Here is a 19,001-nt window from a genome sequence, read left to right as displayed (position 1 = left end):
AGCTTTAGCATTATACCTTTTTTTAAAACAACATTGTCAACAGTTTGCTCACTCAAACATAATACAAAGAACAGCCTGAAGGTGGCAGTAAATCACAAAGTTAAGAGCAAAATCATGTGAAAGCTTGATGCTTGAAGGACAGTTTCATCTTGACATCTTTATTCCTGTCCTGCAATACATTTGCAACATTTTCAAAGAGTAAATACATCTTAAATAGCTAAACAGTTGACATTTTCACAAATTCCTTCCACACCTTTATTCCACAGTTTTCCAGGAAATGAAACAAGCCCTTAAGCATACTGAAACTTTATGCAACCCCACCAAAATTGTCTGTGTAGTCTTTGTCATGGTAGCAAGGTTTTCTGACTTTATACTTGTATTTTGGCAGCAACATGATGCTCATATTCTATAAATTGTGAATTTTAATGTACACGTTTAGGGATTCTCAGGTATTTCCCAGTAATATACTGACTTAAAAACTGTTGTGTTATTAGATTTTTTTCCATTTAAGATTTGAGAATAAGGGGAAAAAAAATAAGTTAGGACCTGGCCAAAAGAAAGACCAACCCCAGCAGTATATATAAATATTATACAGGATTCTTCTTCAAAAATTATCTAAAGACTTGGAACACATTCACAGTTCATACTTTTCCTCCATCAGAGAAATTAACACTTAACTGATAAACAACTAGACCTTGGTCATCCACACTGAAACCAGACCGACCATGGTTCTTTAAGCACAGTTTTAAGTGAAAGCAGTCACTTTATGAGTGCAAAAATCAATTAAGTTTGTTTGGTGTTGAAAGGAGAAAATGTAAAAATAGCATTTGACATCTCTAGTGGAAGAGGTCTGACTTATTTTTGAGGTTTACATTTGAAGTTTGATATCATAACCTGCCTGTAGTGTCTGGAATTCCATACACTGTCATATATAACCAAGTCTATTTGCTAAATTATAACATGGACTCATGATGAGTCTAACAACACCAATCTGTAGTAATTTCCATCACATATTTTAGTTCAATGGGAATAAAACTTACAGTATGAACACAGAAGACAATTTAGCTTCTCTGTGATGTTTAAAGAATTCTCTAAAACTTGTTTTCTATTTCAGTCATGTTAAACAGAATCACATTCAGACTCACATGCCTACATTACAGAAATTCCCCATTTAGAAAATCAATGTAGTGTTTTTTGTTTTTTTAGGGGCTTGTCCTGCCTTCCAAATTCTGTACAGTGCATGTCCAAACACTCATATTGTAGATGCACACAAACAATGCAGCAAGTAGAACAAATAATCATCTCGGACAGAGCTTGCTGTATACATGAGGTACAAACTAGCTAACAGATAAGGCAAAGTAAACACAGAGCAGTCTTTTTCATTTAGGCAGCACATTAATGCAGTTGTGGAGAGCACAAGCTAGTCAGTGTTAACAAACAAAGCATTGCACCCCCATAACCCGACATCCATTATCTATTTCACACAGTAATCCCACATGTACAGCAAATAAAGTTCTGACATGATTAGCACCTGACCTGTTATAATTCCTTTCAAGACTTGAGGTGGCAGAGAAAAAAAGAGAGCCGTTTGAGGATAGTTTGGTGTGTGGAAAACTGATGTTGAACTCCGAGGCTGTGCATTACACTCAAAACCAACTGGTAACATTCCTAACCCTGGTTTGCAGGACTGTTAGACGAGATCTTCCTGTAACCTGATTCCTGAGCCTTATAAATCAACCTTGAGTGATTCTTGCAATCTACAAATAACCATTATCACCAAGAGTTGCACTCCATACAGTATCTCAAATAAAAAGCAGGAAATAGCCACTGGGTGCCTTTTAGTCCAAAACCACACTCTGTCCCTGTACAACTGTACAATTGTAGGGTTTCCTACAATTCCTCCTATTGAACAGGAAACTTCTCCAGTTTAACCAACTGCAAGATGACAACAACTATTATTTTATACACTACTTCTCCTTCCTAAACTAAAGTAAAACAGTCATGAAGGGTGGTTTATTCCCAATACTTTGTAAAAGTGAACAGTATAAAGTCCTATTGCACCAGAACCTATGTACACCACCCATTTCTAGTCCTATTAATATGAATATTAATAATAATACAAAATATCATCATCATTATTATTATTATTATTATTCCATAAAGACAACTCTTAGCAAAGAAATTTATTTATGGAGAGAAGGCAGTTGCATACTGAAAATGTACTTCTATCCTGAAAATATGCCAGAAAACCAGGTGTCATTTGAATTAAAAACTCCTGCCCAAATAGCAGTGAGTGACTTTCAAATCATCTAATGACCAAAAAAAGTTCCTTTTACTTTTATAGCTAGGCTAACTATTATAACAACAAATGATATTCATTCCCATTTTAGCCTCTGCCCTCTGTATTCAGTATAATGTAAGGACTACCCAGCCATTTAACGGAAACCAAAGACAGATGGACTTGTGTGAGTAGTATATTTATATAAGATGTGTTATGGTAACTAAATGTCCATTCCGAGCCTTTCCATTCAGGTCAGTCAGTCCTTCCAGTAGGCAAGCAGGGGGAGTGAAATTAGGCCTTCAAGGTGGGAGGGTGGTTGGTGATACCCTTTTTTTGAGACCAGTGTTGAGACTGAAAACAATAAGTTAGCAGGAAACCTGTGGAACTACCCAGCGAGACCACACTGGAGTTGACAGTCATTAGTGGTGTTGTTCAGAGGTCAATCTGTGGACCAAAAACAGGGACCAGACCAGGCTATTTCACATAGTCCCTTAGGTAACAGCCCAGAATCCTCCTTGCCATAAATGTTTATGGTTTAGTCAGCTCTGGTGGTTTCCTTGAGCTTTTGCTTCATTGTCTTTTTGGAAAAGTTTGTTTCATTGTTGCGTTGTTTTCTCTCTTTATGTCCATGCTGCCACTATGCACTTTAGCATTTCTCCTCATGCAACAGCCAGCTGAGAAATGAAACAGCACAAGAGAGGGACAGATATGAGTTCCAATTCCAATCATGTACAAAAAGACACACTTTAAAGATAGGTGGCTGTTAGTTGGATACATTTTGGAAGGTGTGTTTTTGAACTGTAATAGGCAGAAAGGCGATTCTGTTTAGCTGGTGACAGAATAATGAAACCACCTTGATGTATGCAGTATTCACTGCAAGACTGTTGTATGACACGATATGCATGCCTACCTAACACACAGGCAAGAATATTTTAGTTTCATTGCTATTTTTAGAAATTTTAGTTTAAGATAAAAGCTGATCAAGGTGGTGTTAAAAAAAAATGGTCTAATGATTATTAATAGTAAATATTTCAACACTCAATTTCAGTATTAGCGCAATTTGTTTCATCTTGGAGAAAACCTTTTATTGCACACACTGGAAAAGGCAAGACCATTTGCTTTCTAGCACGTTCAGTGGCTGTCATATTAATGGAATGCAGTGCATGTCTGAAAGGGGCAAATAAAAGAAAATAATATTTAGACAAAAGTCTCACCTGTATCATGATACCACACAGCGACAGCTCATACAGTCCTGACCGCTCTCATCTGGTGGGTTTAGCTTCCTCAACTTATGCTGTCTGATCTCCCTAACCAGTGTGTAGAAGGCATCCTCTACTCCCTATAACACACATAAAGCTTATTTAAAGATCTGAACATCCATTAGTGGCCAGTAATAACTACGTACACACTTTACTAAGAACATTAAACACCCATAATATATTTACAGTGCCTTAAAATTATTCTTCTCTCTTGAAATTTTCCACATTGTCACATTACAACCAGAAATGTAAATGTATTTTATTGGGATTTTATGTGAAAGACCAACACAAAATGGTAGTTGATAATGAAGTGAAAGGTAAATGATAAAAGGGTTTTTCAAAAACAACACAAACCCCTTTACTCTACCACTAACTAAAATCTAGTGGAAACAAATGCCTTCAGAAGTCACCTAATTAGTAAATGCAGTCCACCAATATGTAATTTAATCTCAGTATAAATATACCTGTTCTGTGAAGAGGTTTGTTAGAGAACATTAGCAAACAAACAGCATCATGGAGTCCAAGGAACACACCAGACAGTTCAGGGATACAAATGTGGAGAAGTTTAAAGCAGGGTTAGGTTGTAAAAACATTTCCCAAGCTTTGAACAGCTTACAGAGCACTGTATAATCTATCATCTGAAAATGGAAAGAATGTGGCACAACTGCAAACCTACCAAGACTTGGCCGTCCACCTAAACTGACAGGCCGGACAAGGAGAGCATTAAATCAGAAGATGGTAACTCTGGAGGAGCTTCAGAGATCCACAGCTCAGGTGGGAGAATCTGTCCAGAGGACAACTATTATTCATGCATCAGACAAATCTGGGCTTTATGGAAGAGTGTGGCAAGAACAGAGCCATTGTTGAAAGAAAGCCAAAAAAATTCTCACAGCAAACATGTGGAAGAAGGTGCTCCGGTCAGATGAGACCAAAATTGAACTCTTTAGCCTAAATGGAAAACCCTGTGTGTGGCGGAGCCCTAACACTACAAATCACCCTGAACATACCATCCCCACCATGAAACATGGTGGTGGGAGCATCATGTTTGTGGGGATGCTTATCTTTAGCAGGGACAGGGAAGCTGGTCCGAGTTAATGGGAAAATGAATAGAGCCAAATCCAGGGAAATCTTAGAAGGAAACCTGTTAGAGTCTGCAAAAGACTTGGAAGGTGAACCTCTGTCCCAGTCTCAACAGGACAACGACCATAAACCTACAGCCAGCGCTACAATGGAATGGTTTAGATCAAACCATATTCATGTGTAATAATGACCCAGTCAAAGTTCAGACCTAAATCCAATTGAGAATCTGAGGCTTGAAAATTGCTTTTCACAGATGCTCTCCATCCAATCTGACTGAGCTTGAGCTATTTTGCAAAGAATAATGGGGAAAAATGTCACTCTGTAGATGTGCAAAGCTGGTAGAGACATACCCCAAAAGACTTTCAGCTGTAATTGCAGCAAAAGGTGGTTCTACATAGTATTGACTCAGGGGGGCTGATTACAAATGCACACCACGCTTTTCAGGTTTTTATTTGTAAAAAATGTTGAAAACCCATTTATCATTTTCCCTTCACTTCACAAATGTACCACCTTGTGTTGGTCTATCACATAAAATCCCAATAAAATACATTTGTGGTTGTAATGTGACAAAGTGTGGGAAAGTTCAAGGGGCATAAACACCTTAAGGCACTGTAATCATTACAAGGTTATACTACATTACCAGAGCAACTCTAATCAGTCCAAACACTAATAATAAATAATAAATAAATAATAATGACAAAAAGAAAGATTTGCTTAAGTCTTTGTATACTCTTCAGTTTGAATGATATACTGTAGCACTAATGAATGCGAGTGCCCGTGTGTTTCTGCATAAAGTGCGACAGTGAGTCAGAGACAGTGGGAGCTGTGCGACGACTTGTCCTTATGAGGCCTTTCAAATACTGTAGCTCTGTTCTCAAGCCAAGGTAACCTGGCTATGAGTCATTGCCTGCGGCATAATAAAGTGTTCCCAGCAACACAGACCGCATTATACGGTGGACCATCCACTGCTCTTCGAGTGGATGAGTACACTTGTAAAATGTTAAATTACAGAGCCCATACTAGAAAGCTGCCATAACTTGTTAACTAGAGCATGATGCAGCAGGTGGTGGTGATGGTGTGGCTAAGTTGGGGGGGAGGCTTTTACAAAAAAAAATAAAAAAAAAGTGTTTTGAAGCTTTTTGAAGTACGGAAGGAAAATATAATTTTTGCAAGCTTTTGTAACTGTGTTATTTGATAAAATATCTATTTTATATGTGGAAAGAAAATCTTGCATATACAGCATCTGGGTATGTGCTTGTTGTTCACCATGTACCTGTCGTGTCTTGGCAGAGGTCTCAATGTATGGGATGCCATAAGAACGGGCGAGTTCCTGGGCTTGCCTTGTGTCAACTGTACGTGCTGGGAGGTCACATTTGTTTCCCACAAGCACCATGGGCACGTCATCAGAGTCCTTCACACGTTTAATTTGTTCTCTGTGAATTACAAAACAAGAAACGTACAATGGATGACACTGCAAATCTTACCTTTTAACTTAACCTACTTGCGTTTAGTCACAAAAACATTTCTCTTGCAAGGGATCCTCCCTGCTTCACAAACAAAAGCAGCCACACCCCTGGAGAACAAACCACCCTGGGAGCTCTAGGACCCTGAGGAAGAGCCAGGGCCTGTTGGTTCTGGGCTATGCTGCACTGCTGAAGTAGGGAGATGAAGAAGAAGGGAGAGAGGGGGAGGGATGGACAACAGGCAGGCAGCAAACAGCATTACCTCATCACTACAGCAGCCAGCACCAAACGTCAGGCAGCCAGGGGGAAACTCAATGAGAGGAGTGAGTCTGATCAATCAGCTCAGCTCTACTTCTCCCTCAGTCACTGTACTACAGAATGCACTCAATACAATCAGCGGAATCCATCTGCAACACTGCTAAATGCAGTTTATGACCACATTTGCCCTCATGTCACAGCATGCTTGTAATCTTGTTTAGATAATAGATTTGTTATAAGCTGATGAGAAAAGTTTCTCAAATTTAATAGGCTTATTAAAATATCAAAACCAAACTGCATATAATTTTATCTCCTAGGTATACTAGAGAATATAAACTGCTAGCAGGTTATATTCAAGAAAATTAACACGCTCTGTTCATTTTAGGTAGGCGTCTTGTAGTATCATTATGTGCCAAATAGACAACAGATTTCCAAATAGCTTAACAGCACCAACCAGGCCACCACCTATTTTTGCACTCTGCCACAGATCCATCTTTCACAAGTTGCACAGTGACACCCGCAGTTGCAATAAACTGGACCCAAGAAAGGCTGGGTTGCAATGGCAACTAACTAAACCAACATCTCTGTGTAATATGCTCAAAAAAGACTGTACAGTAGGTGGTTAAGTTAATATGAAGCCTTTTTTTACTTGCCACATGCAACACTGGAAAGTGGGTGTCTAATGTGACGAGAGACAAAATGTGGCAAAGAGAGAGAACACAATCATTTGTAAATCTCTCCCTTTCTCCTTCCCTGTCCTTGGGAGGGCTACCTCTCCTCGCTCCTCTAATAGAGTCAGGATCGATTTCATTGGCAATGTGCTATAATCCTCCAGTTGGGGGCTAAGCTTTCTTTAGTCGTGTTAAATGCAACAGCATGACATCACCCCACTACTGCAGAGAGCTGGCACAGACATATATACACACACACCCCTCTCCTTCCAGATCTCATTGGAGTCGTTTGAAAACACATTGTATATACAAATATGCACACACAGAACCTTAGAGTAGAATATAAAATGATTTTGTATTTAAACTCCATCATGAGTGATCTATGACCTTGCCAGCAGATACACAAGTCCACCTCCATAACAATAATTAAAATTGTATATAATTTGCTTCTGCTGTCCATCTGATAATATGTGCGCGCACACAAACATACACACCTGTACTGATGAATGTCCTCAAAAGACTTTGTGTTGTTGATGGCAAATACACAGAGAAAGCCCTCTCCTGTCCTCATGTATTGGTCTCTCATGGCACTGTACTCCTCCTGACCTGCAGTGTCCAGGATGTCCAGCAGGCAGGTCTCCCCGTCAATCACAACTTGTTTCCTGTAGGAGTCCTACAGAAAACAGGAAGAACCTCCAATATTTAGAGCCGGTAAAAAAAGCTGTCATTTGTATGAAGATACAACCCCAATTCCAGAAACACTGGAAAGATGTGTAAAATGTAAAAAACAACAACAACAAAAAAACTAAATGATTTGCAAATCTCATAAACCCATATTCTATTCACTATAGAACATAAACAACATACCAGATGTTGAAACAGATATTTTACAATTTCATAGAAAATAATAGCTCATTTTGAATTTGATCATCTCAAAAAAGTTGGAAGAGGTGTAACGAAAGGCTGGAAAAGTAATTGCCGCAAATCAAAAACAAATGGAGGTGCATTTGACTCACTCATTAGGTTAATTGGTAGCAGGTCAGTAACATGACTGGGTATACACAAAGAGCATTTCAGAAATGGAGTGTGTTGCTGTGCAATCCTCAAATGTCAGTTAAAGCTGTATGATGCAAAGAAGAAGCCATATGTGAACTCATATGTTCACATACAGCCATATGTTGTGTTCTCTGGGCCAAAGTCATTTAAAATGGTCTGAGGCAAAATGGAAAACAGTTTTTGGTCAGATGAATCAAAATTATTTTTGAATTCAAAAGCCTGAATCTCTAATGGTATGGGGCTTCATTAGTGCCTATGGTGTGGGCAGCTTACACATCTGGAAAGGCACCATCAATGCTGAAAAGTACATAGAGGCTTTAAGGCAACACATGCATCTAGAAAACATCTCTTTCAGGGAAGGCCTTGCATATTTCAGCAAGACATTGCTAAACCACATACTGCATCATAACAACAGCATGGCTTTGCAGGAGAGGAGTGTGGGTGCTGAACTGGCCTGCCTGCAGTCCAGACCTTTCACCAATAGAAAACATTTGGCGCATCATAAACTGAAACAAATCCTGTAACAAAGGCCCAGGACTGTTGAGCAACTAGAATCCTGCATTAGACAAGAATGGGGCAACATTCCTTTCCTAAAACTCCAGCAACTGATCTCCTCACTTCCCGAATTGTTGTTAAAAGAAGAGGGGATGCTACACAATGGCAAACATTACCCTCTTCCAACTTTTTGATGTGTTGCTGCCACCAAATTCAAAATGAGACAATATTTTCCATGAAATGGTAAAATTTCTCAGTTTCAACATCAGATATGTTTATGTTCTATTGTGAATAAAATATGGGTTGATCAGATTTACAAATCATTGCATTCAGTTTATATTTACATTTTACACATCTACCCAACTTATTTGGAATTGGGGTTCTAAAACAAAAATTAGACATCAAACAGATGGGAAGGTGTAGGATTTGAGGTGACTGTGTTGACCTTATCACCAAGTGGTAAATAGCATGTGCATATACACATGCTGCTACGAAAGGCATTGATATTTAATGCTGATTGACTAAGTATTTGGTGACATTATCAATTCTCTTTCAATTTCTAGGTCAATTGGACATCGAACGATCAGTGTAGCAGGATACTGGAGCCAATGTTTAGCCTTTCAACACGTAGCCAGAAAAACATGGAGTGCCGTCCCTTTGTTTGTTAGAGCATAGGGGCCAGGAATGCAAATACACAAAAAGAACATTGTCTGGCCAGAGGCAGGCGTGGTGAGAAAAAAAAAGAGAGGAGACAGAAGAAAAAAAAGAGAGTGAAAAGAAAGGGGAAATGTCCAAATGGCTTCTCACTTGTTTCTAAAATATCTAACTGCCTTATACCCACAAAAGTTATAAGATTACATTTTAGTCTTTTTCCAAAGACTGACTGATTAGAGAACTGCCACAGTATTATATTTATTTATTAAAAGAATTTGGTTTAAACAGATCATTGTGTCTCAGAAAGAGCCACACAAGATTGTTCAAGAGTGACTGTGAGCTTGGACATTTGTATGAAACGTACGTCAAAGGATGCACTACAACATGGGCATGAAAAAGCTGCACCACTACACAATGAATCAAAGGTGGGTGGGTGGGGTTGGGTGGGTATTATTATTATTAGTTTTTAATAATCTGCTTCAACTCTCATCCACCTTAAACAAAATGCTTCACATGCATAATGTGTAGCACATACAGAAGAGAGTTTTACCTCTATGGTGGGGTCATATTCATCCACAAAGTGGTTCTGGATGAGCTGTATAGTGAGTGCACTCTTGCCCACACCTCCAGCTCCCACCACCACCAGCTTATACTCCGTCATCTTTGCCGCTGCTGCTGCTCACCACACGTGCTGCTGCTAGAGAGAAGAAAGGGAACACAGAAAGGTGCAGGTTAGCAGCACACGGAGAAAAAAAAAAAAAAAGCCTCATTACCAGAACCACTAACAAACAGAGAGCCCCGAAACACTGTACTGTCCAGCTGGACTGTCTGGTGCCTTTTACAACCAGTGGTACAGATGCAAAAATACATATTACCATTACAAACCAGTGGTGAGAAACATTTGTGGTTTGTTTATGTGTGTTAGAAAGACTGTGTCGTGGGGACTCTGGTTGAGACCCTCTAAAGGGGAATGTGAAAAATGTGCTGAAGGTACTCAATGTTCCAATCCTCTCCCGCTCAGCATGAAAAGCAGAGTGTGTGTATGAAAAGGAGGGCTAGGAAGGCAGTAAGGAAAGAAAAGACAGGGGAGGGGCATGACACTAACAAACTGGTCCTGATTACTTACACTTTACCTTACTGCTGCCTTAAAATCTTTGAGCCCATTGTTAGAAACACCAGAGCCCATACTATCAAAGTAAAAGAACACATGAGAAGTCATAAAAGTGATAAAACTACACTGGAATTTAAAATGTGTTAAAAAAAAAGAATATAATGACAGGGCGCATTCTTCTTTTTGAGAATGAATTAAATCAATCCACAACCAATCTAGGCTGTAGCTATAAACAGTTCCTTGTACATTTGCCTTGGTGCTTCCATAGGGATCAATCCATAGCAACAGAACAAGATGCCTAAAAGAGAATTTTATGACTCCAGGTGAGGCTGCAGTTGCCCCCTATGGGTTTACTGAACGCACTTAATATGTCTAGTCAATTCAACAAGGCTGGCTTAACTATAAATCAAGGCATGTTATTAAAGAAACATGCTGGTCCCTTGAGAAAACACAAGTGATATTTATTTTCTATGGGCTTAAAAACATCACAAGTTACTAATATCAGCATATGAATTTATGGATCACCAAAAGTAAATTTTAGAGTAAAATTCTGACTTTGATAGCCGTGTAAAATACTGCTACATTATCAAAAAAAAAAAGAAAAAAAAAAGGGAAATTATCTGCGTTTGAAATTTTGGTGAAAAGCAAGTATTTAGCTGTGATGAATCTTTACTACTCAGGACAAGGTGTTGCAAAATTCTGAGGTTTAAATCCTAACCAATAACTTGCTTAGAAAAGCTTACAGCAACAGAGATAGATGGAAGCCAGCTGTGAAGGCCTAATCTGATTTTTTTCCCGAAACATTTTTTATTAAAGTGTCTTTAGTAAAAATTGGTAATTCACAGAAAAGAGTATGTCATTTATGACACTATAATTATGCTATGTGCTAACAATTGATTCAGCTGGAACCACGGATACAGTCAGGATCATACATTTTGGAACACTCGAAAGTTTTTTGACATTTGACCTCTGTACACCACAATACACAATTTTAAATTAAACAATCAATATGTGAGCAAAGTCAAGTCTTTCAGCTTTCAAAGCCTTTGAGAAAGGTATGGCATTATACATTCAGGACACACACACACACACACACACACACACACACACACACACACACACACACACAGGTTCATAAATACTTTAACAAGTGACTGACAACAGTTGTGCGGCCAGGTGTGGCCTGTACCCTTGAATTTCCACTATCCAAGGGCCTGGAGGTGGTTCTGATTGTTACATTTGCATTTGATAGCTGTTCACTGGAACTCTCAACATGAGGTGTCTACGCAAATCAAAAAGGCCTTTACTGAAAAAACTAAACTAAAGCCTCCAGAGAGCTAGCACAAACGCTGGGAGTGGCTAGTACAACAGATTGAAACGTCTTTAAAAAGAAGAAATTAACTGGCAAGACTAGCAGCAGCATAAGGCCTGGAAGGGGTGTGCCTAAAAATGTCGAATTATTTTTTACCAATCCCGCTGAATTATAGCTGAAAGTCTTGACTTCGCTCATATCTTAAGCATTTTATTTCAAATTTGGTGGTGTACATAGGCCAAATGCCAAAAAACTTATCATTGTGCCAATATTTATGAACCTGACTGCAAATCTCCATGCATAAAAACATGCCAATACAAAAGCACACACAAAGATACCTGGACACCAACCCCACCCCAGTACTGCTGATGTGACTCAGCTTACTGCAAATATAGCAGAAAGTGTTGAATGTTGAATCAAATCTATGACGTACAACTTACCTGAAACAAGCTGTGTAAAACACATGAGTCAGCATTGGAAAGACACAAAAACAACATGAGGAATTTGCAAGATTAAATCAAATACATGACGCAGCTGGTGTTATCTGTGGATCCTCCCGTGGTTACAGCTTTGGACTGACCTCATACAATCAGCAATGACTGTTCAGGTGATGTCATCAATACAATGTCATTTAAGAGGAAAAAAAGTCACAGGGAATTTCTGAATCTCCTATGAAGTAGCATTGACATGTAGTTTAGTTTCAATTTCTTTTTGAAGGTAGTGGCCACAAAGTGCCAAAGGTTTATAAGCCATGGAACTTTGAATTTATCTAAACAGTGCCATTCTCCCTTTGAATAAAAACACAGTAATGCTAACAGATTCATATTATAACCGGAATCTGATAGACCGTGTATCTATATGAACACCGCCCTAATGCCTAGCCTAAAATCTTTCTTCCCCAAAAGCAGTATCTCGAGGTTTGTGGTTGAGCTTTTCATAGTAAAACAAGGTCACAAGGGATTAAACATCTGTGCCTGCTTACTCTGTTTCAGTTTGTTTAATGTTCCTTAAGTGAGTTGAAGAAAATCACTAACTTGCCCCAACTGCTACAGATTTTTATCAATCTGTAAGGATTTTACGAGTGCCACAGGTGACATCCTCTACTTCAGTGGTTCTCAATACAGGTCCCCTGCTCTGTTTGTTTTACAACAACCCATTTCTGATTACCAGCATCAGGTGTTTTCAGTCAATCAGAAGCTGGAAGACACCTTCTCAAATGAGGATAGAGTGAGGAAAGAAACTGACTTGGCATCTTAAAAGGTTCTAAATGACTGAACACACCTAATCTAGGTGATCAGCAAAGGTTAGTGCATGTCTAGTTGAAAAACATGCAGAGCATGGTTCCTTGAAGACCAGTATTGAGAATGATAGTACTAGACCTGTGTGTTTTAGTTTTTGTTTGACAAAAAATTTAAAAGCAAAGGTTCTATAACCAATAATAACAGTAGTAGTCCAAAGTTAATATACTTGCTAGAGTCAAAAACCCAAATCTCTAAATTCCAAAAGGATTTTGGCCTCTATTCAAAACGGCATAAATCTCTAGAAATGTTACACACATGGATTTTAGCAGTTTGTCTTCCTGGCAGATTCTCCCAACTCTCCCTAAGACTGGATGATTCATTTCTCTTTATTAATGTTATGCAAGGTTTAATTCTGAGAGACTTTTGTCAAAGTCACTCAAGCATTTTCTTTGCCGTACACTTTGCCTCATATTGTACTGAAAGGTAAACCATTGCGTTCACGTTTCCTTCAAGCAAGTTTATTTTTTTATTTCCCCCCTGTCAAAAAAGTAGCACACTGTGGCTTGAAGGCCCCTGTGCTATGGCCTGGGTACACTCAAAAGTTAAGAAATGGTTTTATACTGTTGTCAGAATCTATAACTTACATATGAGGGACCTCATATACCTAGGTCTGCCACAGGTGGACTCCAATGAGGTTCTAGACCCATCTGATGGATAATTGAATGCAACTGACCAAATTTCACATTGCCACATCAGAGGATCTAAAATTTTGTGAAGGAGCGATTCCAGTAAAGATTTTTTAAATCGGTTTCCATATCCATCAATGTAGACTGATGGGCAAGAATAGCAATAGCACTTGGACATACATGAACCAACAGATCCTTGAGCCTGTAAGGCATCACTTACTTTAATAGTCAGGTAGTTTTGAACACGATTACCAACATCAACAATGTCCTCCTACAAAAACTCTTCGTTATAATTCTCAATCACAAGAGGAAGGCAATTATTCTGACCCCTCAATCTTGTGGCCAAACATTCAGCTTGCTTTTCCCCTCACTGTAAATAAATCAGCGTGGTACACAAGGCAGCCTGCCATGGCTGGACTACAGAGACAGTGGCAGAGACACTCAGCCAGCTTCGCTCCTAGTATATTCTAACCAAATAAACAGCAGCTGTGTGAAGAAGAGAGGCTCGTGCATAGCAGACACATGCTGAAACACCTTTGGACATCGAAGACTACATGCTTGAGACAATTTAATCTTTAATCTTTAATATTCAAATGCATCAACAAGACAGCTTTGGTGGTCAGTACTTCAAATATCAATTAGTACATTTTTGTGCTTGATGTATAAACAATAGCCATACAAAAATAGTATTTGGCAATTGTATTTTAATTGTGAATAGTCTGCACTTTTATAGCGCTTTTCTACCTTATTGGAACCCAAAGCGCTTTACAGCGCTTCTCATTCACCTATTCGCACTCACAATCACAAACACCACTGGGGGAAATGCTACGCAGCTGGCCTACGCTCACCAGGAGCAACTAAATTGGGGATCAATGTCTTGCTCAAGGACACTTCGACATGTGACTGGAGGAGCCAGGGATCGCACCAACAATCCTGGCACTGGTGGATGACTGTTTTACCCCCATTGCTTCCAATTTTTACATTTGATAAGTTCAGTTAATTGTACAAAATACATATTTAATATAAACATTTTCAGCTGATGGGCTGACTGATTACTAAAGTGATGCTTTTAAAATGTAACCAGGAATACTCTTGATTTTTTAGATTACTTTGTACCAAGCCATTCCCAGCTAGGTAATTAGCACTCCTAAAACTCTCCAGCATACACACAGCTAACTTAAACATCACTCATGCATCACTTGCTGTATAATTGCTCCTCACTAGCATGTCAAGCCAAAGGGAAATGGTAAAAGACATAATCACAAATACAAGCTAATACAAGCACCAAATACAAGCTAATATCAATCAATGTGTAAATAAACATTAAAACAAAACAAATTTTCCAGGTTTTATTCAGCTTTTATACCAGTCAAACTGAAACTAAGTGTTAACAAATAGAAAATAGGAAATTAAACCTGCATGCTGACACCCACAGCTCTCATAATTCTTACACAACTGGTTATCACATCTTTTCTACATTACCAGATTTCAAGTGTACACCTGCCAATTGATTGAAATTTGCATCTTAATATGCTAATTCACCAATCCATCAGCAGTTATCTCCTCTCTAAGTAGGCCATGTCAGTAGCTAATTAATAATCTACATATACATATGATGATGAACAGCAAAATTAATCATTAATGGAGATGCTCATGCTTCCTCAAAGCGGCTTGTTGGCAGCAGGGGTTCATACCATGTCAGTATTTGTGCAGTAGGCTGCCGGAGATCACGAACAACAGTGCACCTATATATTTTTTTTTCTTTTTAATCTACACACAGAGACCTAGCATAAGAATAACTACCCTCCTGCCCCTAAGGCAGTGTCTGTCCCATATACACTTTCCCAGTCCCAATATTCATATTCGGTAGTAGCTACTGTCAGAATGGTTATGTTGTACTTGAGGCCTTCTTTGCCACAGACGTGCAACAATTGGTCGGCCACAAACACCCACCTTTTAGAAGGGCTATAGCTTCAGTCTTGTCCGGAGGTTGGTGACTTATCCCTTCCTCAAAACCTTTAACTAACACAGTATGTATGAGTTATGTTCATTTATAGCTTGCCACATCCAGTCTGGGAAATTAACAGTTCATTTTGAAAGCAGAGAGCCCCTGCCTGGACCAGGAGGATAATCTTACATGACAACTTATGGGGGGGTGGGAGGACAGAGCAGCAAGAGGTGTGATGTCAGGAGTGTGTCTAATGGTGAGAAAGAGAGAGGGCTACTCTTTAGTAAGAGCATGGCAAAGCATAGGAGGGAAGGGTCAACCTGGAAACAAATAAAGAAAGAAATAATGAAAATGCTCATGTCAATCTTTTCCCAAAGCTAATTCAGCTCTGATAAGTAAAGTCAAAAAATCTCACTTTTTTTTCAACAATTCCTCTTAACATGGAAAACAATTCAATCATGACAACATACTGCAACAAGGAGGCAACATGAATGCCCATGTTTCCCATTCGGCACTGCACTGAAGTCCTTAATTGGTTAAGGATTCTATAACAGCAGAGCCACAGGCTCATAGTATAAATAATAGATTTTTAATGGAGAGATCATGGTAAGGAGACCCTCTCTAGGGAGATATCACAATCAAACACTGAGACTCCAGAACCCATCCTAGAGCCTTGATAGCCCACCACACCCTCCCACTGCTACACAATGACATCATCCTTCTATACAACAACCAAACACAAGTGTTGACTGGAAGCTGAGGAATCACTATTCTGCTTTTCAATGCCCATAAAACTGTAAATGCAAAGAGGACAATGACACATTCAAGACAATGAGACGTATTTAATCATTATGTGAGACAATCCTGCTATAGTATTGGTCATATAGCATTTTTAAAAATAAACTTTATAATAAATATGTTAACAATTTAACTTTAAAACATTTAGATGAAAAGTTTCTGTGTGACTCTGTGTGCATGCTTTAACAAGCTGCCCTTAAAGGCCCTGGAGTCTTAGTGACCTTTTCCCTACTGGGTCATCCTTTTAGCAGGTTGGCCGGTATGAGACAGTGGAAGCAACAGCAGAGATGAAAAGGCCAGCTGACCTCCACACAAAGGCCTGCCAGTTAGAGGAGCCAAATAACACCAAATAACCCTAAACTCATCAGCAGTTTTTTCTTGACAACCAAAGAAATTAGTGAATCTTGTCCAGTTGTTTCAGTGTGAAAACACATAAGTACATGGAAAAACATAATCCGTCACATAATGACGTAAATGAAAAATGAATTCACATAAACCTGTAGTATCATCAACCGCACAAACTGGAAAGAAAGACAACATCAAATCAGGAATACTGCTTTGCTTAAATATAAAACACCCATAAAACCTGCTCACAAGTATACACAAGTCTATTGTGAGCAATTTCCAAGCCTCACGCCTACACATGGAATAAAGCAAATCCCTATTGATGAAAGCATTATAAAAAGTTGTCATCTGTGAAATTCTGGTATCCAGAAGAGTCACTCTTATTTCGGCATGCAGCTGAGCCCAGCACCCATGCTACAGCTGTTCAGAGAAAGGAACAGCAGATTAACATCACACCTCTATCTTCGTCCCGACTATTTCCAGCTGTGTTCCAGCTGCAGGACTTGTTGCCTCGATTCTAATAACTACAGACTAACAGTTGCTACTGGTGTTCCTTAAAGAAAAATTACGTATACAAACCTATACGCTCAAGATTAATGCTACTTTGGGGTTAGGCGCATATGATGTGAAAGTCAGCGGCAGTTTTATGGTGAATGAAATGATATCAATAAACATAAAGGCTTACTACCTTTTTCTTCGTTTTGTACGAGAATTTTATCTCTTGAATATACTACATACAATGAAGTGTGTCAAAGACACCGCTGATGGGTAAACTCTTGTTCCTCTTGAAGAACAGCCCTTCTGACCAAAAATATTGACTGCCAATTAGACAGCAGTCTAATTTAATCTTCGCCATATATTCCCAGATATCCTGCAGAGTAGAAATTATTCAATGTCAGCTTTATAAATGCCTTGTAATGGAATCCAACTTCCGCAGTAACACGTTCAGTTTTAACTCCGTGTGACGGGGCGTCACCCTTGTCTGTGTGTCCACTGACGGCGGCAGCAGCCTCATACTCCAAAGCTGTCTTTGCATTAGACAAATATACTAGCCGCAGAAAGTAAAATTCCCCACTGCACCAAGGTTCATTTAAAAGCATTCGGTTTCTTTTTCGAACTGATAAATGAAGGGAAACCACGGAGGTGGTACCTATCCGTCCATGACCAAGTTTCAGTAGCCGAACTCATGGGAGAATGTTTACCGCCCCCCCCCCCAAAAAAAAAAAAAAAACCCACATGCTAATTGTTTAAAAGCTGAAATGTAAATCCCATAACATGAGTACTTTCTCATAAACGTAAACGTTGAGGTCGACACATACTGCTAACGTAAGCCCGCCGGTGTAAATTGAAAATGTTATGAAAGCTACCGTTAGTTGTCACGTTTTAGCTGTGGACCGCAATCTCCAGCGGCGCACAGAAACACTGGAAGCATTTCTTAAAGCGGCCCTATAAATAGACAAAAACAGTCACAACCGACATATTTCGGACACAGGAATGCACATTGCATACTTACAACAAGCAGAGGTCTAATTACCGACAAGAGCGACGTTTCTTCTGCCGGGAAAGCAGAAAAAAACCTTTCACTTCTTTTGCCTCGCAGCTGTATGTGAAGGAAACCAAATGTTCTCGGTCTTGGTCTTCTTCCGACCGTCTTCGGATATATGCACCTTATTCTCTCCCGGAAAGTGTTTGATTTTCAGTAGTTAAATGCACCAAGAGACTCATTGGTTCAGGGTGAAAAATGAACCCGCGTTGAACAATGTGCTTCCACAGTCAGAGGAGAAGGGATGCGAAGCGTAGTGCCCACGCCCAGCTTTATCAAACATAGAACCGCCCGGTTACGGTGCTTGTCACTGCTGCATTCACACGCAGACTGAAATCTGGCAACTTCGCTGCGAAGGCCAGCGGAGTGCCAGCAATTGCCATCTTTCACTAGTAAGCCGTATATTCATTTGAATGTCGAAATGAAAAGCTGGTTTTTTAGACTATTACACTATGCGACTTTTAAAAAAATACTGAAGCTAAAACCTCATCTGAAAAAAATATGAAGCGTTTTCAAAGTAAACGCCTACAATTGACATTTGAAATCATCACCAGAGCAATAATAGGTAGGTAAAGCTTGTAGTAATTAGGCTTGCAAATATTTTTGACAATAGTAAAGAACTGCACTGAGAGGGTTGTATTCAAACGCTGCCTTTCCTACTACATTTCCCAGGGAGAAAAGCGCGTCTCGGTGGCGTATCCAGGAAGTAGTCTTTGGTTGTCAAGCAAACTTTTGCTTGTAAGCAAAATGTCATTTTAGTCTGCAGTTGACTGCAACAGGTATATTCCAAGTAAAATTTA

General features: G+C 39.2%; 1 protein-coding gene across 5 annotated transcripts; it reads right to left on the bottom strand.

Annotated features, from left to right (window-relative positions):
• Positions 1-137: 137 nt before the first annotated feature.
• LOC137125909 (GTPase HRas) lies at positions 138-18,485 on the bottom strand. 5 transcript variants are annotated; one of them, XM_067502131.1, is made up of 6 exons: positions 18,172-18,481; positions 9,768-9,911; positions 7,507-7,685; positions 5,894-6,053; positions 3,496-3,620; positions 138-2,955 (listed from the first exon to the last, which is right to left on the bottom strand). In XM_067502131.1, the coding sequence occupies exons 2-5, from the start codon at positions 9,876-9,878 to the stop codon at positions 3,501-3,503; spliced, it is 570 nt and encodes a 189-aa protein (XP_067358232.1). In that variant the 5' UTR covers positions 9,879-9,911; positions 18,172-18,481; the 3' UTR covers positions 138-2,955; positions 3,496-3,500. The 5 variants fall into 5 exon arrangements, with proteins under 5 accessions (XP_067358232.1, XP_067358233.1, XP_067358231.1 ...); XM_067502132.1 differs by having other exon boundaries at positions 9,768-9,914; positions 18,193-18,481; XM_067502130.1 differs by having other exon boundaries at positions 9,768-9,914; positions 18,172-18,480.
• Positions 18,486-19,001: the final 516 nt, after the last annotated feature.

The sequence above is a fragment of the Channa argus genome, chromosome 4 (assembly GCF_033026475.1).
Source record: "Channa argus isolate prfri chromosome 4, Channa argus male v1.0, whole genome shotgun sequence".
Taxonomy (NCBI): domain Eukaryota; kingdom Metazoa; phylum Chordata; class Actinopteri; order Anabantiformes; family Channidae; genus Channa; species Channa argus.
This window is presented reverse-complemented; position numbering and strand designations above follow the sequence as displayed.